This window comes from Rana temporaria, chromosome 4 (assembly GCF_905171775.1).
Source record: "Rana temporaria chromosome 4, aRanTem1.1, whole genome shotgun sequence".
In the NCBI taxonomy this organism is placed as follows: Eukaryota; Metazoa; Chordata; class Amphibia; order Anura; family Ranidae; genus Rana; species Rana temporaria.
In genome coordinates, this window is record NC_053492.1 from 358440158 (window position 1) to 358465704 (window position 25547).

The window sequence follows — 25547 nt, forward strand, 5'->3', positions numbered from 1 at the left end:
TGAAATCTTACCCTGAGCCAGACTCCGGAATACCTCCAGGGGGGTTAAAGTCTGACTTTGGCATAGTTTCCTTTAAATTGAACATAGAACAGTAAGGTATAAGACTAGCACCACTAACTTAATAATGTACAGTAAGCTAATGCAAAAAAATAAATAAGGAAATTGTCATGGGCCAAAGCAATCCCCTTTTCTAAGGCCCCATGCACACGAGACACCGGTGCAAACTCTGCTGAACACACGTTTTTAAGGCTGCATTCACACCTGAGCCTACCTTTTTTTGGTCATTTTTTCTGGCGTTTTGTCACACGCTTTGTCGCGCATATTCACACGTATTCGCGCGTTTGCATACAAGGTTGTCCGATGTTTTTGAACTTCTTCGTTTATTTTAGCCAATAGGAAAAATTATCATCTCTTTCATCATTTGTTGCTATGTTTTTAGATAATTTTTTATCTTCTTCCTGGGTGAATATTCTATTTCACAGAACAGATTAAAGCGACAAAACGCCCGTAGAAATGCTCGTTGCCACGCTAGATACCTGCCACATCACCTGGCCACGTCATCTGCCACAAGTTGTGGATTGTCCACTGGCCACATCACCTGCCACGTCAACTGGCCACGTCACCTGCCACAAGTTGTGGATTGTCCACTTTCCACGTCACCTGCCACAATTTGTGGATTGTCCACTTGCCATGTCACCTGGCCACATCACCTGCCACAAGTTGTCGATTGTCCACTTGCAACATCACCTGGCCACGTCACCTGCCACAAGTTGTGGATTGTCCACTAGCCATGTCACCGGACCACGTCACCTGCCACAAGTTGCGGATTGTCCACTTGCAACATTACCTGGCCACGTCACCTGCCACAAGTTGTGGATTGTCCACTAGCCATGTCACAGGACCACGTCACCTGCCACAAGTTGTGGAATGTCCACTTGCCACATCACCTGGTCACATCACCTGCCACGTCACCTGCCACAAGTTGTGGAGTGTCCAATTGCCACGACACCTGCCACAAGTTGTGGATTGTCCACTTGTCACAAGTTGTGAATTGTCCACTTGTCACGTCACCTGCCACAAGTTGTGGATTGTCCACAATGCATTGCAAGCAATTACATTTTTTTTAATGTTTTTTTAATGGTTTTTCATCATTTGCCATGATTTTTGAGATTTCTAATGTAAAAAAATAGGTCACCTTTAAAAACGCCTATAAACGAAATCACGGCAAAACGCCTGTACCGTGTTTTGCTGCGTTTAGCGGCGTTTTGCCTCGTTTTGCGTTTGAAACTTGGAAAACGTTTGCGTCTGAACCCATTTTTTTGCTTTTGGAAAAACGAGGTTAAATGCAACTGCCTAAAAACGGCAATAAACGAGACTGTGTGCATGGACACATAGGATAACATTGAATGTGTTCAGGGGCAGTTGAAAAAAGTGTCCAACTGCCTCTGAACACGCGTTTAACAGCGTTTAACAGCGTCTCGTGTGCATGGGGCCTAACTATTTTTTTTTCTAGGTTATGCAATTTAGATGTTGTATTTTTTTCTCAGCATATGTAACAATAATTATAAAATGAGAAATTATTTCACACATTTGGGAGCTATATGATTACATAGTTAATTGACCTAAAGGGAAAATGACAAATAATTAGATTTAATTAGTTTCATAAAATGTTCTGTGTCATAATGTTTAAGATTAAAGAGACTAGTTTCACTTGTTACCAAGGAAATATATATAGCCTAATATAGAATAATACATTATTTTTAAGGAATAAGAATATTTGGAGAACTTTTATTTTTAATAGGGAAAATATCTGGGTGAAAAGGTGTTAGGAGGTACTCTAACCCACGCCACCATTGCAGTGATATAACTTTGAAGTCTCACAAGTATTTTTCAAAATAGACCATGTGTAAATATAAGTATTTCTATATAACTTTATTGGGAAATTTTTAGACTCATGTTTCATATAAATAGAGTTAAATAATATCTGCACATTAATTGCCTAGTTTAATTTAAAAGCACAATGCAAGGATGAATTTTGCTGAAGTGAGTTGTTACATTATTATTATTATTTTTATTAATGTAAGTTTTAATATATCTTAGTTTTAGGTATAATTGTTCGAAGCAGAATCTCATTTTATAAAACTAAAGCTATGATGTGGAGAGATAACAGGTATTGTTCAAGCCTGTTCCTTGCCCATGCAGCAGCCTATACCTAGTTACATCTCTTTGCTCTCCCGACACTCAATTCAATTGTTGGGAGGGATAATAAATATCTATATATTCTGGGATTGGAAAAGCTTAGGAGTGGATCCTTAGAGTGGCACCATAGAGATCCAATATCATAAAAATAGGTACAGGTGCCACATCCTATTGACTAGAATATCAATCAGAGCGGGGGTCAGCAACCTGTAGATCGCAATCTACCAGTAGATCACAGCCAAGGGACTGGTGGATCCCGGTCTGGGCTTGCTGACCCACCATCTCAGAGCATCAAACGGAGTGCAGTGCTGAGGGACTACTTGTAAAGTTGAAACTGTAGTAGCGAGCAAGAGCTGCATAAGCTGATGCCTTCTCTGCAAGGCTGTCTTAATGAGAGGGCACACCTGGGCACTGCCAAGGGGCCCCAGCTGTATGGGGGGCCCCTGCACTTTCCCCAAAGTAGCTGGCCCATGATGGTACTGAGAGTGGTGGATACACAGGGGAGGCAGGCTGGCAGCAGTACCCCATGCTGTGCAGAACGATGCCTATTATTTCACAGCCAACAGGGAGGTACAGGGCCCAAGCGCCAGTGATGCTCTGACCCCGCCCCATGCAGATTGAATGCTCGGGACTTGAAGGCTGCGGAGTACGAGCTGGAGTGGGAGCTGCATCACTAAGAGCCCACCTGCGGAAGTAGCATTGTGGACGGTGTCATGGTGAGCCCAGCTGTCCAGCACTGTTTGCACCGAAAGGCTTGGAATGCCCAGAGGGATACTCCGTCTCCGTTGTAGGGGTCCCAGAGCATTACTTTGCCCAGGGGCCCATGATGCTATTAAGACGGCCCTGGTAGTGCTGGCTGCTGTCCCATGCGGAGTGATACCAACTGCACTCCATCTCTTATCCTGGCTAGCTGTCTCCAAAGTGGTGCCAGCAGCAGGCAAAGCTCTTCAGTTTTACACTGGGCATAATAGCAGCATTGTGTTGCTTTCTCACTACCTGCTTTAACCCCTTGGACCCCGCAGAAGCATGTACCAAAAGCAACAGGGGGCTTAATTCCTGCTGCAGCATGTGTACTTTTTTAGCTGCTGCCTCAGCAGCTAAAGGGGTAGGGATTGGGTCCGGTAAAACTATGACTCAACCACAGGGTTTTACCACCCCTCAACTTTACGCGTGAACAAGCCCTAAGGATCGCTCTTCTGATCCCAGCTGAGCCGTCAGATGACAGGGTAGTCCCCGCACACTGTGCAGGGACCGCCCTGTCTTTTCTCCGCTCTCCTCTATGGGGGGATCGGAATGAACACGGACCGTCTGTCCGTGTTCACCCGATCCGATCCGCAGATGGATGGAAAAATAGGGTTTTCCTCTGTCTGCAGAATCGGAGGATTGCGGAACCATGTGAGATCGGGTGTCAGCGGATGTTCTTCCACTGACACCCGCAATCTCATAGGGACCAATGTATGTCCCTTTTTCATCCGTACACGGATGGATGAAAAAGCGGATATGTGGTCTGCCCCGTGTGAAAGAGCCCTAAGGGTGCCGCTGCCAAAAAAAGTCTCATTCACAAGTGCAGCAGGCACTGCTGCTCCTCTGAAAAGTGATCCTAGTGTGTTTGACAGGTGGTGAGGAGGTGATATGTTACCTCCTTCCCACCCACCTGATTTAAACCCATGATGGCTGTGCAATCCACATGATTGCGACACATTAGTACTGCAATGCAAGGTTTAAATCGGGTATGAGGAGGCGACACTGTGCCTGGTGATCTTTGACTTCTCTCATGTTGTTCAGATAGGTCTCCACCTATTTAAGGTTGCCAACCCCTGAATTAGAGAAATTAATTTATGGACTTTATAGGCATCCCAGGGATCACAATATTGGTATAAAATGTACAACTTTTATTACACACTGCATATAAAGCCAATTAAAACAATTGCATAGTGATAACACTTCACGTAGTTGTGGAAGGAAGAACTCCCCCTCCTGTATAATACAGGAAAAACTTTATGATGAATATCCAAAATAATAAGCACTCAGGGGGTTCCACCATCCTTATACTAATGCTCTACATGTTTTGTGGCGATGTGCTTCCTTGGAAGCAAGTAAATGTTACTAGTCACTCTTCATCTAAATACAAATATGAAAAGATATGAAATCTGGTTGTACAGTATTTTGTATACATTTGTCTCAAAAGTGACATATATTTTCTGTACTCTTAATTCTTGTTATCAATAAACTATTTGAACAAGAAAAGATATGAAATCCAAATATATACAGTTGCAAGAAAAAGTATGTGAACCCTTTTGGAATGATATGGATTTCTGCACAAATTGGTCATAAAATGTGATCTGATCTTCATCTAAGTCACAACAATAGACAATCACAGTCTGCTTAAACTAATAACACAAAAAATTAAATGTTACCATGTTTTTATTGAACACACCATGTAAACATTCACAGTGCAGGTGAAAAAAGTATGTGAACCCTTGGATTTAATAACTGGTTGAACCTCCTTTGGCAGCAATAACTTCAACCAAACGTTTCCTGTAGTTGCAGATCAGATGTGCACAACGGTCAGGAGTAATTCTTGACCATTCCTCTTTACAGAACTGTTTCAGTTCAGCAATATTCTTGGGATGTCTGGTGTGAATCGCTTTCTTGAGGTCATGCCACAGCATCTCAATCAGGTTGAGGTCAAGACTCTGACTGGGCCACTCCAGAAGGCGTATTTTCTTCTGTTTAAGCCATTCTGTTGTTGATTTACTTCTATGCGTTGGGTCGTTGTCCTGTTGCAACACCCAGCTTCTGTTGAGCTTCAGCTGGTGGACAGATGGCCCTAAGTTCTCCTGCAAAATGTCTTGATAAACTTGGGAATTAATTTTTCCTTCGATGATAGCAATCCGTCCAGGCCCTGATGCAGCAAAGCAGCCCCAAACCATGATGCCCCCACCACCATACTTCACAGTTGGGATGAGGTTTTGATGTTGGTGTGCTGTGCCTCTTTTTCTCCACACATAGTGTTGTGTGTTTCTTCCAAACAACTCAACTTTGGTTTAATCTGTCCACAGAATATTTTGCCAGTACTGCTGTGGAACATCCAGGTGCTCTTGTGCAAACTGTAAACGTGCAGCAATGTTTTTTTTTTTTTTTTTTACAACCGTGGCTTCCTTTGTGGTATCCTATCATGAAATCCATTCTTGTTTAGTGTTTTACGTATCATAGACTCGCTAACAGGGATGTTAGCATATGCCAGAGACCTTTGTAAGTCATTAGCTGACACTCTAGGATTCTTCTTCACCTCATTGAGCAGTCTGCGCTGTGCTCTTGCAGTCATCTTTACAGGACGGCAATTCCTAGGGAGAGTAGCAGCAGTGCTGAACTTTCTCCATTTATAGACAATTTGTCTTACCGTGGACTGATGAACAGCAAGGCTTTTGGACATACTTTATAACCCTTTTCAGGTTTATGCAAGTCAACAATTCTTAATTGTAGTTCTTTTGAGAGCTCTTTTGTGCGAGGCATCATTCACATCAGGCAATGCTTCTTGTGAAAAGCAAACCCAGAACTGGTGTGTGTTTTTTATAGGGCAGGGCAGGGCAGCTGTAACCAACACCTCCAATCTCATCTCATTGATTGGACTCCAGTTGGCTGACACCTCATTCCAATTAGCTCTTGGAGATGTCATTAGTCTAGGGGTTCACATACTTTTTCCACTTGCACTGTGAATGTTTACATGGTGTGTTCAATAAAAACATGGCAACACTGAATTCTTTGTGTGTTATTTGTTTAAGCAGACTGTGATTGTCTATTGTTGTGACTTAGATGAAGCTCAGATCACATTTTATGACCAATTTGTGCAGAAATCCATATCATTCCAAAAGGGTTCACATACTTTTTCTTGCAACTGTACATAACACAAATTATAATAATGACACAATGTAGTACCCAGGGCTTTTTTCAAGCGGGGAGGGGGGGTTGCGTTGAAATGCAGTTCCGGCACCCCCCTGCACTGAATGTACTGTATGTAAGGGCAAGGGGTGGTGAGGTGTGCTGTAGGGTCTATTGCTGCTAGCTACTTGGAGATCTATTGTTGCCGGAGGGGATCTATTTTTGTGTGGTGGTGTGTTGTTGCTGGGGATGTCTGTTGTTACTGTTAGGGGTTTGCTGCGGGGGTCAGTTGTTGCTGGAAGGGATCTACTGTTGAGGGGGGGTTTGATTTTGGCTGCTGGAAGAACTGCATGGGATTTATTGTACTGCTTTTCTTGTTATCTTTAACAAACTCCATATGAATTGCTTGGCACCACAACATGGTACTTGGCTCTGTATTCTATAAAATGGGCTATACTGGGATGTGGGTAGGGGGTGCTCAGAGATGGGTAGGGGCGGAGACAATAATTGACTCATAAGAGGGATTCCTGCACCCATTCTCTGAAAAAAAAAAGCCCGGTAGTACCATACTCAATTGAAAAAACAAATCTTGATTGCATAAATGGTATTTCAACCCGCAAAAGCTTCCCTGGGTGGGAGTGCACAGTGCAGGTGGGGTAGTCCATCTATCTGATGAAAGATGTATATATAAAGGCCAAAAAATATATTTAACTTGGACGTATAGCTGAACAACTTATATATCTACATCCAGATAGAGGCCTCACATTTGTTGACACGCTAATGGGCAAAAATATACAGTATGTACAAATATATAGAAATAATAATAGTAGGTAGACACAGACACATAGCAATACTAAATATGTATGATAATGATATAGATTAAGCTAGCTATACTGTCCAAATTGGGTAGAACCAAGCATTGATAAGTCCAAGCCTTGTGACCCAACTGAAAACATTCAGCAGCCTTAATACACTATTGTTCTAAATTGCTAAAGTGACTCGAAAAGGGAAATGTGCTCATAATAAATACCTTAGGGTTGATTTACTAAAACTGGAGAGTGAAAAATTTGGTGCAGCTGTGCATGGTAGCCAATCAGCTTTTATATTTAGCTTATTCAAGTAGGCTTTGGCAAAAAAACATAGAAGCTGATTGATTGCTATGAAGAGCTGCACCAAATGCTGCACTCTCCAGTTTTAGTAAATCAACCCCCTTGTGTCAATTTAAGGCTTTTAAAGCCGAGGCTGATAGTAAAGGAATGCCTGTAAGCTGCTTAGTCACTACATGAAGATTCTAGGAACAAATAGTAATATATATATATATATATATATATATATATATATATATATATATATATATATATATATATATATATATATATATATATATACGCAGCTTTCATCTAGATGAATCTAGATCAGGAGTGGCTATTGACCTTCACTTGCTTCTGTTGATCATAGTTTTATAGCAGCAGGAAGGGAAGGGGCAGGGAGCAGATTGGCACTAGCAGGAGCTGACGGGCATGGAAGGAGGGGGAGAGGAGGACAGAGGAGAGCTGTGGATGACGGAGTCACATAAACTGACCATGGTGTCAGGGCTCAGCAGCCATGATAAACTGTGGTCAGTTTACAGGGGGAGGGTAAAACCAGGCAGGATCAACAAGGAATTTTAGATTTTACAAGGGGCCAAATTTCACTGCACAAGCACTGTGCTGTTATGCATGCTTTAAGGGAACAGGATCCAATCCTGTCCGTTCCATCCATTTTTTTTTTCACGAACGTACGTTCGTGAATCGTCGTATCTCCCTCATTTGCATATTTGAATGGAAAATCAATGGGAGCGCCAAATGCGTCCAGCGTAAATATGCGCCCACTCTATGCCGGCGTAGGCAAGTTACATCGGTGGGATGAAGCCTGTTTTTAGGCGTATCTTAGTATGTGGCTCCGGCGCACAGATACGACGGCGCATATTTGCACTTACGCGGCGTATCTGGAGATACGTCGGTGCAAGTGCTTTGTGAATCCAGGCCTATCTGTTGCGTTGCTGTTCATGGGCAAAAAATAGTTTCACTATAAGATGTCCATGCAGTGCAATAGAATTTTGTGGAAAAATGTAATTGTTTGTGGGCTTATTAATAAAACTTGGAAAATGTATGACACATTAATTGGATTTCTTGGAAGGCGCTCACACCTAGTGCATTACAGGGGGTCCCAGAGTTACGAACAAGTTCGGGACTTTAGGTTTGTTCTTAAGTCGAAAAAGTTTGTAAGTCGGAAACTGCATGAGCAGAATGGCAATTATGTAATTTTCCGATGTTCCGTCAAATGGCCGCGCATGCGCAGAACGGGAGATACGTTGTTTTCTGATGTTCCGTTGAATGTGCCTTCCGCCGAAAATGGACGAAAATGGCTGCACATGCGCAGAACGGCAGATATGTCCCGTTCGTAAGTAGGAGTTGTTCGGAAGTTGGGCGTTCGTAAGTCGGGGACCCCCTGTACCAATGACGTTTAATAAAAATCATAAAAAGTGGATACTCACAAACAGCAACTCAAATAAGCCATGAAAAAACACAGTGTGGTATATGGCACAGTGTGGGCCATCTACCATCACAGGGTATAAACTAACACATTTCAGGGGCGCACCCCCTTCCTCAGAGCTATGATTTTGATTATTTTTTAAATGCCATTGGTAATGCACTAGGTGTGCGCGCCTTCCATTATTTTGTCTTTTTTTTTTGTTGTAGTATCTATCAGATCTCCCCATCTAAGGAAGACAGCATCCACCCAGTCCTGAGATACTAATGTCCCTGTTGCCCTTTACTTTAGAAAACCCCTTAGCGCTGGAAGTGACTGTCTTTCTAAATTGGATTTAATTATTATACCCAAGCAGGTTTTAAAGCTAACAGACGTTCTTATTTCAGTTAGCTTTTAGTGCACTTATCTTTTTTGGCTCTCCCACCTTCAGCACATTTTTGGTAAAGAGCATTTAGCATGTACCCAGAGCACAAAAAAAAAAAAAACTTGTACAATGTAAATCCCTCTCCAAGTCACCACCTGCTGTACAGGCTTTCTCAGAAAAAGTTGCGCTTTTTTAAGCATTTAAATATTTTCTGCCCAAGGGCCAGGCTGCAATAAAAATACATTTCTAGTAGAGTGAGGAAGCTGTAGCTCTACTGTAAAGATTTTATTGCTGTCTGCATCCCCATTATGCAGATTGCTCCTCGCTTCCTGTCCAGATGATTTGTGTCAGAACAGAAAGAGAAGAGAAATCTCCTCTTTGGGGACAGAGAAAGTATTGAGTTCAACAGTTCTGACTTTTCCTGTGCTACCTAAACCTTAATAGAGGATTTGGCTGGAGATTTGCTTTATTAAAGCAGACAATGCAGTAACAAATTGGAGCTAGCCATTATTCATACTTCATTACTCTGAGGCCTCGTACACACGACCGAACATGTCCGCTGACATGTTCGGTCGTCTGTACGGCCGACCGGACCGTTTTCCAGCGGACATTTGTCCAGCCGACCGTTTTCCGGCGGACAAAAATTTCTTTGCATGCTAAGAAACTTGTCCGTTGGAACGATGTCCGCCGGACATGTCCGATGGTCAGTATGACCGATCGGACATGTCCGCTGGCCCGAGAACCCGCGCATGACGTTGAAGTGATTCGACGCATGCATTGAAGCATTTAACTTCCGGGTTCGCGCACGTCGCCGCGTCATCGTCGCCGTCACGTCGCCGTCACGTCACCGCATATTCTGTCCGTGCGGATTTTGGTTTGATGGTGTGTACAACCATCAGACCAAAATCTCTGAGCGGACATGTCCGATGAAAACGGTCCGCGGACCGTTTTTATCGGACAGATCCGGTCGTGTGTACGAGGCCTGACTATTCCAACCCAATGAAAGGTGAAATCTGGTCAGTTGCTATGGCTTTTCATTCGTTGTCATATTAAAAAAAATAAAAGTTATTTTTCTTTTCTTCCCACGTCTGTTAATTGAGAAAGAATTCTATGGTAATGCATCACCTTCTACTTTGGCTCCAAATGATATAATGTATGTATGATATAGAAAACTAACCCTTATGACCAAGAGATCATTCCCTGTCTTTTCCATTTTTCTTTTAGACTCCTGTAGTTGTGAAGGATGAAGCCTCCTGTGATTTAATGTCAGCAAATGAACATTTAATGGAAAGTGAAGTATGTCATGGTTTTTAAAGCCAACATGTCTTTACAACCTATTTTTTTTTAATTACTTTTTATTTAATTTGAAATAATGTGTTTTCTTATTTATGTTCTTCTTTTCTTGACAGCTTATGAGATGGATAATTAGTGAGGTCAGTGCTGTCTGGAGAATTTATAATGAAAATCTGTCAGATAATAAAGCTGTGTCAGCAGAACCACCCACACTGGCATGGAAACCATGGGAACACATATATGCCCTTTGCAAAGCTGTAAAAGGGCATATGCCACTCTACAACAACTATGGAAAATACATTGTGAAACTGTACTGGATGGTAAGCAGTTTTTTTTCCCCTCATATTTAATATGAACCTAAAATGTATGTGATTAGGTCACTGTCTTCCATGTGTTATTATTGTTGTTAATAATTATAACTAGCTTAATATTAATTAAAGTGGAAGTAAACCCAACAATTTAATAGTTTCAAAAACAGTTACATTCACGGCATGCCGGAAATGCTACCTGGTTGTGCTCTTAACCAAACTGTCAGACCATCCAATGGCTGGTGTCATAACTGATCACATGCGCAGCATCATGGCAGTTGAAGATTGGCAGCCAAGATGGCAGCTTCCTTGGCTGAAAATGATAGGCAGGTTTACTTACACTTTAAAGGTTTCTTCAATCTTAACTAGTTCTCCAGTAGATTAAACCAATAGAGCCCATACTCTGTAACAGGATTACTCCTGTATAAATGAGCTTTCCCACAGGGGGTCTAGGCTTTTTACATAAATACATTTTAACAATATATTTACATTGCATATTTGTTTGTGCCATTGTGCAAATCAAAAAGTAAATTTGTCTTCATTCTGGGCACAATAAGGCTGGTTTAATAAAGTCAATAAATAGGGCTGGTTTAATAAAGTCAAATAGATTATCCACTTTGTAAAATAAGGTTGTACTTTGCAAGGAAATTTTCAAGAGATATTAGCGAATGTAGTGAAATTTCACTTTGAAAACAATACCCAATGATGTGCAAGGAAAAAAACCGGCAGATTAGATGATGGAAGAAGTCAGCAGAGCTTCTACTCATTCACTAAGCTCCGGGGAGTAAGCAATTTACCTTTGCGAAGTGAACAGTTTATTTGCCTTTAGTAAGTCAACCTCAATGTCTCCATCACTAGTCATTTCCCATCACTAGTCACCACCAGGACAAATAGAGAGGGTGATTTCACTCAACAGGGACACAGCCCACATTAAAAATCTAACAGGGGTGACGACAGGTACATCGCTGGGACTCTTTGGAAAACTCATCTCCATTCTAAATGTCAACAGCTTTGTACACTTGATTTTGTACTTTCTCACCGCAATTTCAAAATAAAAAATTAAACCCCTAAAAAAACAGGGGTTTCTAAAGAAAGCTAAATATTTTGGCTTTAGCCATGCTTTGACAGCCATGCAACTACTATACACCCCCCCCACCACCCTGTTCAATTTATCTTGGAATATAAATGCCGAAATTAAAGACATGTCCTCTGGACCTTCTTTAAACCCAAGACAGATCTTTGGCATACAGCAGGGATATGCAATTAGCGGACCTCCAGCTGTTGCCAAACTACAAGTCCCATCATGCCTCTGTCTCTGGGTGTCATGCTTGATGCTGTCAGAGTCTCGCTATGCCTCATGGGACTTGTAGTTTGGCAACAGCTGGAGGTCCGCTAATTGCATATCCCTGGCATACAGGATTAATTGTCAAAACCAATCAGGTGGTAAATGCTGGGTGAAGGTGTATATTGGTGAGACCACTGCTGGGGAGCACTGAGCTGAAATAATGCAGCATATGGTAATGGTAAACTTCTTTTTTGGAAGCATACCCCCTTCCTGGACATAGCTGCTGGGATTGATTATAGATGGGTGAGAGACCCCTATGGATTTGTTCCTTTGTTGGATATGGTGCATGTACTTTTCATGCCTTATGGAACCAGTATTATACCTTGTACACACGATCGGAATTTCCGATGGAAAAAGTCAGACAGATATTCTGATCCTGTGTAGCCCCATCAGAGTTTTTCATCGGATATTCCGAGAAATTCCGTCAGAGTTTTGATATAGAACATGTTCTATTTTACTCCGATGGAATTCTGTCAGAATTTTGAAGTTGGCCAGGCAAAAGCCTGATTGTGTGTACAAGGCATAAGGGGCTGTTCATGACCATTAAAAGTGGCACTTCTTCTACAGTAGGTGTTTGTGATATTGTGCTTTTAGCACGACAGCGTCGTGCTGATACTCGGCGACAGGGTGCCGAGATCTCGCCGACATCTCACTCACTGGAATAGTGACAGCACATCCCAGCAAGCGCGTCATAGAAGCGACGGGAGATCCGACTTGGATTCCCGCCAATTCTACACGTGTGCGGCGTTTGTTATGAATCCTGAGGGGGAAGTCCCCGCCGGATTTTAAATAAAAATCCGGCATGGGTCCCCCCCTCAGGAGCATACCGGGCCCTTAGGTCTGTTATGGGTTGTAAGGAGAGCCCCCCTACGCCGAAAAAAACGGCGTAGGGGGTCCCCCTACAATCCATACCAGACCCGTATCCAAAGCACGCTACCCGGCCAGCCAGGAAGGGAGTGGGGACGAGCGAGCGCCCCCCCCTCCTGAGCCGTACCAGGCTGCATGCCCTCAACATGGGGGGGTTGGGTGCTCTGGGGCAGGGGGGCGCACTGCGGCCCCCCCACCTCAGAGCACCCTGTCCCCATGTTGATGAGGACAGGGCCCCTTCCCGACAACCCTGGCCGTTGGTTGTCGGGGTATGCGGGCGGGAGGCTTATCGGAATCTGGGAGCCCCCTTTAATAAGGGGGCCCCCAGATACCGGCCCCCCACCCTAAGTGAATGAGTATGGGGTACATCGTACCCCTACCCATTCACCTGCAAGAAAAGTGGTAAAAACACAAATAAACCACACAGTGTATTAAAATATTTTATTTTTCTGCTCCGGAGGCCGCCCCCTGTCTTCTTTATTAGCTCTTTTACCAGGGGGGGCTTCTTCTTTGACGTCTTCGGGTGGGTGGGGGCCGCCGTCTGGTTCTCTTCCACCGCCGGGGGGGGGTGGCTTTTAAAAAAGCCCCCACCCCCCCGGCGGGTTTCCTCCGGCGTCTTCGGCGGGGCTCTTCTTCTTCCGCTATCCCGACGGGTCTTCTCAACTCTCCGGGGTTCTCCTTCTGTCTTCGCCGCTCTCCGTTGTTGACTCGGCGCACCCCGGTTCTTCGTCTCGCTGTCCGGTGTCTTCTTCCGTGCTGTACGTCTTCTCCTTCCGTGCTGTGATGAGTTCTTCTTCCGCGCTGTGACGTCATGTTCTTCACTTCTCTCCTTCTCCCGATGTTGACACGCCGGTCCTCCTCGCTGAAATGACGGATGCGCGCCTTGCATCGGACCTATATAGGCCTCACAGTCCCATCATGCTCTGTACCTACCCATGTGATACCCATGTGGTAGGTATCACATGGGTAGGTACAGAGCATGATGGGACTGTGAGGCCTATATAGGTCCGATGCAAGGCGCGCATCCGTCATTTCAGCGAGGAGGACCGGCGTGTCAACATCGGGAGAAGGAGAGAAGTGAAGAACATGACGTCACAGCGCGGAAGAAGAACTCATCACAGCACGGAAGGAGAAGACGTACAGCACGGAAGAAGACACCGGACAGCGAGACGAAGAACCGGGGTGCGCCGAGTCAACAACGGAGAGCGGCGAAGACAGAAGGAGAACCCCCCGGAGAGTTGAGAAGACCCGTCGGGATAGCGGAAGAAGAAGAGCCCCGCCGAAGACGCCGGAGGAAACCCGCCGGGGGGGTGGGGGCTTTTTTAAAAGCCACCCCCCCCCGGCGGTGGAAGAGAACCAGACGGCGGCCCCCACCCACCCGAAGACGTCAAAGAAGAAGCCCCCCCTGGTAAAAGAGCTAATAAAGAAGACAGGGGGCGGCCTCCGGAGCAGAAAAATAAAATATTTTAATACACTGTGTGGTTTATTTGTGTTTTTACCACTTTTCTTGCAGGTGAATGGGTAGGGGTACGATGTACCCCATACTCGTTCACTTAGGGTGGGGGGCCGGTATCTGGGGGCCCCCTTATTAAAGGGGGCTCCCAGATTCCGATAAGCCTCCCGCCCGCATACCCCGACAACCAACGGCCAGGGTTGTCGGGAAGGGGCCCTGTCCTCATCAACATGGGGACAGGGTGCTCTGAGGTGGGGGGGCCGCAGTGCGCCCCCCTGCCCCAGAGCACCCAACCCCCCCATGTTGAGGGCATGCAGCCTGGTACGGCTCAGGAGGGGGGGGCGCTCGCTCGTCCCCACTCCCTTCCTGGCTGGCCGGGTAGCGTGCTTTGGATACGGGTCTGGTATGGATTGTAGGGGGACCCCCTACGCCGTTTTTTTCGGCGTAGGGGGGCTCTCCTTACAACCCATAACAGACCTAAGGGCCCGGTATGCTCCTGAGGGGGGGACCCATGCCGGATTTTTATTTAAAATCCGGCGGGGACTTCCCCCTCAGGATTCATAACAAACGCCGCACACGTGTAGAATTGGCGGGAATCCAAGTCGGATCTCCCGTCGCTTCTATGACGGCTCTGTCTCCATCGCGGCAAGCCAGCTCGGCGCTGGCTCCCGCGATGGGGCTCGTAGGTGCTCAATCTCGCTGAGAAAGAGAGCGAGATTGACACAAAATCGGGTTCACCTACTGTATGTTGGTAATCTATGTACATTGAAAATATGAGCTTTTACGGCAGGTTGTTCTAATAAGTTGACATGAGTGTACATGAGGGGTGTCTCAGTAACCAGTTATCCTACCATCCAGTGTGTTTTATGTACCATGGTATGTGATTTTAACTTTGTATAAATAGGCAGACCTTTTATGACATTTATGCTTCAGCTTTATATTTTGGTTGTTATATTGATTGCTTTGATATTTGTTAGTTATATTGGGTCTGTAGAAGTTCACGAAGGCAGGTCTTATTTTTGGAGTTTATAGTATAGTTATTCCAAGGACTCCAGACCCTGATGGGGTTTATCTAATTTGAAGTGAAGAATCTAGGTTTGCTTTTGGACCAAAAAAGGGCAATTGTTGGGTCGGCAGACAACATCTGCAATTTCTCAGGCATTAGCCTGACCGCTGCATGCATAAATGTGAAACACTATCTGTCCTAGTTAGGGAGGAGAGTACATTTGGCATTTTGGACTTGGGAACCAGCCACAGTACATACAATTACTATAGATGGGATACAGCAGCACTCAGTTGAGAACTGCCTTATGAGAGAATATTCTATCTGTAGTGCAACTCACAGTACAATAGCTTAATAGAAACAATTATGCCGCGTACACACGATCAGATTTTCCGTAGGAAAAACATTGGATGTTTTTTCCGATGGAATTCCGCTCAAGCTTGGCTTGCATACACACGGTCGCACAAAAGTTCTCTGAACCTTCGTCCGTCAAGAACGTGGTGACGTATAACACTACGACGAGCTGAGAAAATGAAGTTCAATGCTTCTGAGCATGCGTCAAATTGTTTCGGAGAATGCGTCAGAATTTTGCGCGTCGGAATTGCTACAGACGATCGAAAATTTTAGAATCAGCTCTCAATCTTTTGTTGGCGGAAATTCCAACAGCAAAAGGCAGATGGAGCATACACACGGTCGGAATTTCTGTTCAAAAGCTCACGTCGGTCTTTTGCTGTCGGAATTTCCGATCGTGTGTACGGGACATAATAATAATAATAATAATAATAATAATACATAGAATAGAATAAAGAATGTAACATACCTAATGTATTTGACACCCAGGGTAGATATTTTTCTATAAACCCCTCTGGACAGATTACATCAGTGCCCATTGGCTCAGTAAGAAGCAGGAGGCAGATCAGCTCCTGCTGTTAACTCTTTCTTGTCCTGTGGCTGGCTGGCAGCAGTTCCTATAGTTTGAGGCTGCTGGTTCCTTCCTGCTGCTTCTACAGTTAGTGAGAGGGCAGGTGGGGGGGAAGCTTTGCAAAAACAAGATCCTGAGACAAAGAGATGTCTCCAAAAAGATATCAATAACAGGGGGTCAACCACGGTATATAATTTTTTTTTTATAGAAAAACAACCTTAACCTTAAACAGTTCAGTGATACGAACAATAGCACTAGGGGTGAGATTCTACCATGCTAGTGGGATAACCCCCAGAATACCCTATTAAAAACACTCTACTAATAAAATGTTAACAACGTTGTCACACTAAGGCGCCAAACACGGGGCCCCACACACACATGCGTAATCAACTGAAAATGACTGGAGCTGTTGGAGTGATTTAAACAATTAAGTAGTCCACACAGAGCTTATCAGGATCGTTGCAATAATTGTGTAGAGAAATTCAAATGAATAGCTGTATTGATCACTCAAGATAACATGGTACTGTATTCGAGAACCGTTGCCTGCATAAATCGGCAAATAGCTGAAAAGCTGTGTTATACATATACCGAGAACCATGCATTGACCGGCGAGATAAATCCCTCAATGTGTGGGTAAGCTGCAGGCCCCCCCCCCCCATGCACGTGGGGCCCCTGGACAGTGCCTAGGGGTGCCTGTGTTTTAAGACAGCCCTGTCTGACAGTCCTGATGCAAGAGTTGCAGTGTGCAGCTGGAGAGATAGGAGAGCACCGCACACCTCTCGGATTTCTCCTTCTCTCCTTTCTGGTAGCCTAATTTAGTGGGGGGAGGCACATGCGTTTACAAGAAATAACCCCCCTCCCCCCTGTAGTGATGTCACTGCTAATAGGCAAGGCTTTTTTCAATCTAAAAGTTTGGGGAGGGAGGTTTTGACCATGCCCTGGGGGAACATGTACCAAAGCAAAAAAAGAACATTTAAAATAACAAATTCTGTTTGGTGAGGCGCAATATGTACAAGTGCTAAATTTCTTTATACAATATGCTGGAGGGATACTCTTATACTGTCTGTGAAGTGCTATATCTTTATCATCTATACCACCCACTATAGCAACATTTACATACAGACCCTTATTCTTGATGAAGATTTGGTGTGAATGCCAAGTTATCAAAGAAAAAAGTGGGGTCTTTCTCAGAATCCATACTAGATCCTTATCCAAACATACAGCCCGGCTGGCCAGGAAGGAGAGATGAGCTTGTGTCCCCTTTCTGCAAACCATACCAGGCTATACACATCCTGGTGGAGGCACATTGCGAGGAAACACCCCTTGCAAAGCACCTTGTTTCTATGTTGAGGAGGACAATTGCAATGTCATGTCAATCACAAAGAACGACACCTGCCGAAAAAAACAATATCCCCCGACACGATCCACTCGTAAAACTGATTTCTCTCCAAATGCCATCTCCTGGTCCTGCAGCTAAAAATAAACAAAGATGCAGGGAATTGTGGGTCTGGTCAATGTCATTGCCCACATAAGGCCATGTGGCCATTTTTGGAAAGCCATGTCAATGCTATTGCTGCCCCTTTTTTTCTATGGCAAGGGATTACTGACCAGAAAATTAATAGGGCTGGTGACATCACAGGTTGTGGTGAGTGTTGGCCCCTGTTGCTTCCTTAACAACTATTGCCAAAAAGCTGTAATTTACAATAGTGAAAGAAAAACTGCTACTACATATGATGTTTGGCTTTGGCAAAGTCTGGACTGAACCAAAAGCTCATCCTTATGCCCTGTACACACGATCGGAATTTCCGATGGGATAAAATCCGATGGAATATTCAGTCGGAATTCCGTTCAAGCTGTCTTGCATACACACTGTCAGACAAAATTCCGACCGTCCAAAACACGGTGACGTAAAACACTACGACGAGCCGAGAAAAATGAAGTTCAATGCTTCCGAGCATGGGTCGACTTGATTATGATGAGCATGCATGTTTTTTTCTCCTTCGGAGTTCCACACAGATGATCGGAATTTCCGATAGGATTTTTCTCCATCGGAAAAAAAAAACATGTTCTATTTCTAAACTCCGGCGGAAAAAAAAATTGGACGGGGCCCGCACGCCTTTTGGAATATCCGATGAAAAAATTCTGTCTGACTTTTTTCATCGGAAATTCCAATCGTGTGTACAAGGCATTAGTTGTGACTGTTAACATCCTTTGGGGGGCGGGGGATGAGGATATAGTGTGTCTGAACTGCATGTTTTAGGGAAAGAAGATGTGCATTTAAAACAGCTAATGGAGCATAATTTAAAGGGTACAATTATGTTTAACTCCTAGGAGAATGTAAAGATTCACTTTAAAGCTCTTATTTTGTATTTTTACCATCCTGTAAAAAGGGATTTTTCTACAGGGGTTGATCTCCTAACAGTATTCAGGACAGTCTTCTTTAAATAAATAGGTATTTGGCCAAAGTATTTTATCATAAGCATAGTACTAGAGATGTATGGTGCAAACTTACTGGAAAATAAAGAGAAGTTTCCTTATGTAATGATACAGTAGATTGTCTCTTCCACCCACTTCTCTCCAGCATTATTGTTTAGCTTGTTTTGCTGACATTTTGCTTCTGTGTTGGCATGCCATATTCAATTTGTGAATGCCCAATTTTAGTAATATATGATGCAGATGTTTTCAAAGACAAATTAAAGCTTTGGAGCAGTTGTTTAGAATAAATGGCACGTTGCAACTTCACTTGGCAATGATATTTATATATACATATACCAGTGAAAGGAACCAAGTCGGAAGTGATTTGCGCGGGCTTCCAAATTAGTACAGATTATTAGTGGCTGTCACACAAAGTGTGCATGTGGGGTGCTAAGCTACAATTTTGGTGACTTCTGTTCATTTAAGCCTTCAATAATTTCACCCGGCCCACCGCAGGAAAGCAGTGGGAGGGTTTTGTGTAGGAGAGTTGCATAACTTGCTCTGAATCACAGTTTCTGTTTGTGTGCATGTATTTTATTATTTTACGTCTTTCTGTTGTTTCTTTTTTCGCAGGGGTGCTGGAGAAAGATTGTAGTGGATGACACTCTTCCATTTAGTGAAGATGACAAGTTGCTTCTTCCAGCAACAATATGTGAAGCTGAACTGTGGCCAATGTTATTGTCCAAAGCTATCATTAAGATTGCAAGTATAGAGTATGTCTAATTTTATATTGTTTCAAATTATTTTTTGTATATTAAAGGAATGTGCATAAAGAGACACTGTAACTTTGCTTATTTAGGGTAACTTCAAAATGGTGTCAGAACACTACCTGGATTGACGATGACACTTCCACCACCAAATGACAGTGTTCAGGCCTGGCAATCGGAAACTCAAGCCCAAGCACTGTCACATGGGGAAAGTCACTTGCTCTCCTATACCTAGAGACCTTGGTCTGTTCGAGCAAAAGGGTGCAGGCTCTGAGTGAGCATTGAGGCACCTAAAGAGCAAAACTTAGAAAGTATAACTATAGTACACTATGGGGGAGATTTATTAAAACTAGAGCATTCAGAATCTGGTGCAGCTGTGCATGGTAGCCAGACAGCTTTTAACTTCATTTTGTTCAATTAATCTTTGACAATAAAATCTGGAAGCTGATTGGTTTCCAGTTTTAGTAAATCTCCCCTATAAATATTAAAATATTTATTTTTAAATATAACTAATATATTGTAACTGATGATAGGGAGGATTGACATTTTAACCACTTCATCCCCGGAAAAATTTGCTCCCTGAATGACCAGGCCATTTTTTGAGATACAACACGGCGTCACTTTAACTGACAATTGCGTGCTTGTAAAAAGTGAAATTCAGCGCAAAACAAAATTATAAAAAGCTGCTCCTCATATACAATACTGATTGCAATAGTTGAAATGGATAAGTAGAGGGCGCTAGACCACAAAGTGATAAATGAATAAATCGCTAATATTCGTGATCATATGTATAATAATACTAAAGTAAATAATACAAAATTATTAAATTCAATAGTGTCTCTATGTCATAAGTCACTCTATGACATCAAGTCCCAACATTAAAGAAGTGAAGTGTAACAAGTAGATGATTTGAATCTTCTTATTTGCTGTAATCTTGCTTAAGTGAAAGTAAAATGCCACCACCACACTTGAATCTTCTTTACACCCAAAAATGTGCTGAAGAAAAATGGATGCGATTACCAGAACGAATTGACTACTTTAATGAAAATGTTAGTCAAAAGAGCTTATGCAGGATTGTGCCTGCACACATGCCGACAGGAAAGATTGATGTTAAACCTCGTCCCCAGGCGTTCCAAATAAGGATATATGAAAAAAACAATGGAGAAGCCAATAGCGTAATATTGCTTTAATAAAAACTTTTAAAAAACATAGGAAAAGCCAAAATGGCCTCTTACTGTATGGGTGCCTACTCGGCACTGGGGCTGCAGACGGTGAAACGTCTGCAGCCCCAGTGCCGGGTAGGCACCCATACAGTAAGAGGCCATGTTTCTTTCCTGTCGGCATGTGTGCAGGCACAATCCTGCATAAGCTCTTTTGACTAACTTTTTCATTAAAGTAGTCAACTCGTTCTGGTAAGCGCATCCATTTTTCTTCAGCACATTTTTGGGTGTAAAGAAGATTCAAGTGTGGTGGTGGCATTTTACTTTCACTTAAGCAAGATTACAGCAAATAAGAAGATTCAAATCATCTACTTGTTACACTTCACTTAGTTAATGTTGGGACTTGATGTCATAGAGTGACTTATGACATAAAGACACTATTGAATTTAATAATTTTGTATTATTTACTTTAGTATTATTATTATACATATGATCACGAATATTAGCGATTTATTGATTTATCACTTAGTGGTCTAGCGCCCTCTACTTATCCATTTCAACAATTGCGTGATTGTGCAACGTTGTACCCAAACAAAATTTTAGTCCTTTTTCTCCCACAAATAAAGCTTTCTTTATGATCAATCATGATATTATGACTGAGCCTCATGACAAAGTAAAATTAAGACCTTTTTGGGTACCTGAAGTTTAGCAAAAAGCCGTTTCAGAAGAGGTGTAGAAAATGTTAACCCTGGGGTTATAGAGGAACCGAACAGCAAATGGTCAAGTCTCACAGTGCTGACTAAGCCAGATGGCAGTCTGATGTTCTGCAATGACTTCAGGATGCTAAATGACCTATCTATATTTGATACTTATCCCTTGTTCTGGAGGGGATGAGTTCACAGAAAGGTTGGGTCCCAGCAGGTACAGTACTACTTTTAGTCCTATTAAAGGGTATTGGCAGGTCCCCATACCAGCCAGAGCAAAGGAAAAGGTAACCTTTGCAACACCTGTACATGGTCCTCTCTTTTGTCTTAAACAGGAACTTGGAAACTTGTTATCGGTCCATAGAATTTTGGACCACATTCTTAAGCCTGACTAAGCATAATAGCTGGATAATGTTATCAGTTTTAGTTTTGACTGAAATGCATTCCCACAGAAGGTTCAGATAATTGTAGATACCAATTTTAAGGCTAAGCTACTAACCAATCAAAAAGAAAGCACAGTGGATCTGGAAGAAGTCCAGTATCTGCTGGACCCTGAGGGGGTCAAAAAGCCCATAATGGACGAGACTGAAATAATTAAAAGTTGCCCCCAGCCAGTGTAAAAAGATTAGGACCTTTTTAGGAATTATAGCAAACTACTGGTATGCTGTTGGCTTCCTCTTTATGATAGCTGTTTTCCCCACTAGACTTCAACTTTGTGTGTCTCTAAAAGGTAATGTTATATTTAGTGCTAATTTATTACTTAAAAAATAGTTATTAACATGTCTTGTCTGCAGACATTGATTGGGCACCGACCGGAAGAAATACTTCTAAATATGACTGGTACTTTTGCATGTGCCAACATATGGTGTCATGTTGAGTATATTCATTCAGTAGAATCAGTGATGCAAGTGACAACCCAGACATATTGTACTGCAGCTACATAAGGATCATGAAATGTCAGCCTACATCTATGTAAGAGCAAGATAAACCTGGGATAAATGTCTTGACTGTAGATCTATGGAGAGAAAGCTAAAAAATACAATGGAGAATGAAAAAGCCGTGTATTGATTTTAAAAAAACGCCTTATTGTTTTTTTTTTATAGTTTCAAGAAGAGGTGTTCTTGAAAAGGAAAGCTATGTCTTAGTATAGATTAAATGGCTAACTTATGCCACTTGTAAAGATGTTCTAAAAGACCTACAGTATCTCTGTTGCTTGAGTTGTAATTAACATAGCAAGACTCCACTGTGAAAAGTAAAGGTATGGTCAAAAGCAGCAGATGGATCACCATACCTCCTCTTTGGGCTATACATGTGTAGCCTGGTACTTGGCTAAACATAGGGAGGGATTAAGAACACTGTGCTTCAAGCGGAGCTCCATCCAAAAGGGCATGTTCCACTTGTTCGCACTCTCCCCCCACCCCCGTCCACTGCCACATTTGGCACTTTTTTTTTGGGGGGGGGCGGGTACCTGGTTTTGACAGGTACCCACTCCCACTTCTGGGTAAGATCACCAATTGCCAATCTACGATATTTCTGGCCCCTTCTCCTTCTGGGGCACACACAGGTCCCAGAAGACAATGGGACCATTCAGAAAGCACAACACAACTCGTGCATGTGCAGTAGGAACATAGCAGTGAAGCCTTCAGGTTAATTTTTCTTACTTACAATGCCAGAGTCTACAAATCGGCTTGGGGTGCCGACACTGCGGGATCCCTGGACAGGTAAGTGTCCTTATATTATAATTCAACAGCTACAGTATTTTTATTTATTTTTTACAGACTGGAGCTTTTCTTTCAGTACTTTTTGTGTCTCCACTGGGCAGCAGGCTGAATGGGTTAACACTACCTTGCCTCCGTCCACCAGGGGGAGCTGACAAACAGAAGGAGCTCAAGAGACTTCATAGTTGTTTCTGTATTGCTGGGACTGGTGAGAGGACACTGTTGCCATTAACTGCTGTTGCTAGCAGTGACTAAGCACATAGGGACTAGCCATTATTTACTGCATGCAGACTTTACTTAACTAGGGCTGAAAACTGCTCACTAGCAGATATTTACTTCTGCTAGTGGTACTTCTTTAGAGAGTCTACAATTTATTGCACTTTAAAGTGGTTATAGCCTATTGTCTACAGAGCGGTTATTGAAGTATTGATTATTATTGCTGGTACTGTTTTCTGATGGCATTACTTTTTGCTGATTTTGTGGATTACCAGGTTTAAGCTGGCCATAGACGGTTCGAATCTCAACCTGTTCAGCAGGACAGGCTGAATGTAGCCACATTAATCAATCAATCAACTTGGGTACAACCAGCCTGTTAGATTTTACATGCCATTATTGTAATAGCCGCTAGCAATAATCACTGTATTCTCCCTGCCAGGTGGCTCCCTCCACCCCCACTCTGGGAAAACACAATGACTCCACAGGAGGGACTCCCCCCTGAACATTGACTGTGTTGATAGGAAAATCAAGTGATTTTCTTTCTTACAACCTGTGATTGCTCCGTCTATGACCAGCCTTACTCTAATTAACATATTATCTAGTGAACTGTGATTGACCTAATCCTTTATTTACTAATTTATGTGCATGCTGCTATTTACTTCAACATGTGACAATATATTTGGTTAATTTACCACTAACCAGCCTGTTGGGCTCAGAGCCCACCCTTTTTTGAAGCCTATTAGAGCCTCTGGCTCTAATCCTGTGCTTAAAAAAAAACCATTGGAATCCATGCATCCGGTGCCCTGAATGTAGATTAGGGGGCTGGATATAGGGGTGGCCCTAATGGAAGGGCCGCCACTGGCTTCACATTAGTTTGGTGGAATGCATCTTATTCTGACTCCAACTGTTGTAATAGTGACTTATCACTTGCTGGGACCTTTATACCTGGCCTGTAAAAGCATATATAATCGCAGTGGACAGTCTTTATCAGATAGCTTGAACTCACCAGACACCATTTCTTCCATAAAAATCGATTTTATTGCAAGCAGGAGATTACAGCATTAGGAGAGGTAACTGTCAGCGCAGATACAAAGTACATATATGGGTAGGAGTATGGTGATTAGTCCATTGGAAATAGTAGTAACAGGCAGTTCAATGGTTAAAAATGCAGGTGATGTGGCTGTTCAATGGCGGCTGCTGTCCTCAGAGAGCTGACTCTGTGGTAAACAAAAAAGGGGTAGAGAAAGGAAGCACCACCTAAGTGCAGTATTAAAGAGGTTCTTTTAATGACACATTGTAAAAAACACACTTACAAGAAGGTAAGGAAAGAAGGCTCATCTGTAACATCCTGTAGTCCTCATCCCGGATCCATGGGCTGCTTTAGAAGTGAAGAAAGCAGATTGTGTGGAGTCTTCAGGCCTGTCCTGTGGCCTTCAGTATGTAGTCTGTTCCAGCCTCACAGGTCACGTGATTACTTCCCAGGAACACTTCCGGGAGGAGGGTCAAACAGGGAGAACAAAGGCTGATTGGGCTACGCGCTCGGAGCCACTGCTCCTTCTATTGGCCAATAGAAGGAGCAGTGGCTCCGAGCGCGTAGCCCAATCAGCCTTTGTTCTCCCTGTTTGACCCTCCTCCCGGAAGTGTTCCTGGGAAGTAATCACGTGACCTGTGAGGCTGGAACAGACTACATACTGAAGGCCACAGGACAGGCCTGAAGACTCCACACAATCTGCTTTCTTCACTTCTAAAGCAGCCCATGGATCCGGGATGAGGACTACAGGATGTTACAGATGAGCCTTCTTTCCTTACCTTCTTGTAAGTGTGTTTTTTACAATGTGTCATTAAAAGAACCTCTTTAATACTGCACTTAGGTGGCGCTTCCTTTCTCTACCCCTTAGGAGATTACAGCAGACAACCAAATGTGGCAGATGAATGAAAAATGGTATCTGCAGGTCAAAACATGGTAATGTGTTCCAGGATGTGAGCAAATTGCAGGCTGCCTAGACAAAAGTCTCCCAAGCCAGTGAAGGTACAGAAAAAGAAAATGCATCATAACATGGGAGGGGACACAGATAATAAACAGAAAAGGATGGTACTATAACCAAAAATAACCACAGGATGGCAGTTAATAACCAATTATATAAACATTAACATAACTATGCATAGCATTACATTTTACACAGCTAGTGTAACGGCACACTCCCCGCCTGGTATTGTAAATGTTACATCATAACAGTAGTTAGTTACCCAATGCAAATAAACAATAGTGCAATATGCAGTTGTCTTGAAGACCTGAAACATGCATATATATGCAACAATAATAACTGCAATAAGGCATCAATAAGTGTCACTTAAAGTTCAAGGCACATTCTTCTAGTAGTAGAAACTGGATCCAACAA

The 25547-nt window shown here is 43.1% G+C and overlaps 1 protein-coding gene across 1 annotated transcript in view; it reads left to right on the forward strand.

Moving 5' to 3' along the window:
- Positions 1 to 25547, forward strand: part of ADGB (androglobin) — a 422664-nt gene that overhangs the window by 108427 nt on the left and 288690 nt on the right. The window contains exons 4-6 of the mRNA XM_040350874.1: positions 10202 to 10273; positions 10387 to 10590; positions 19217 to 19356. Of these exons, the coding sequence (XP_040206808.1) occupies positions 10202 to 10273; positions 10387 to 10590; positions 19217 to 19356 (416 nt within the window). The remainder of the gene's footprint in view (positions 1 to 10201; positions 10274 to 10386; positions 10591 to 19216; positions 19357 to 25547) is intronic.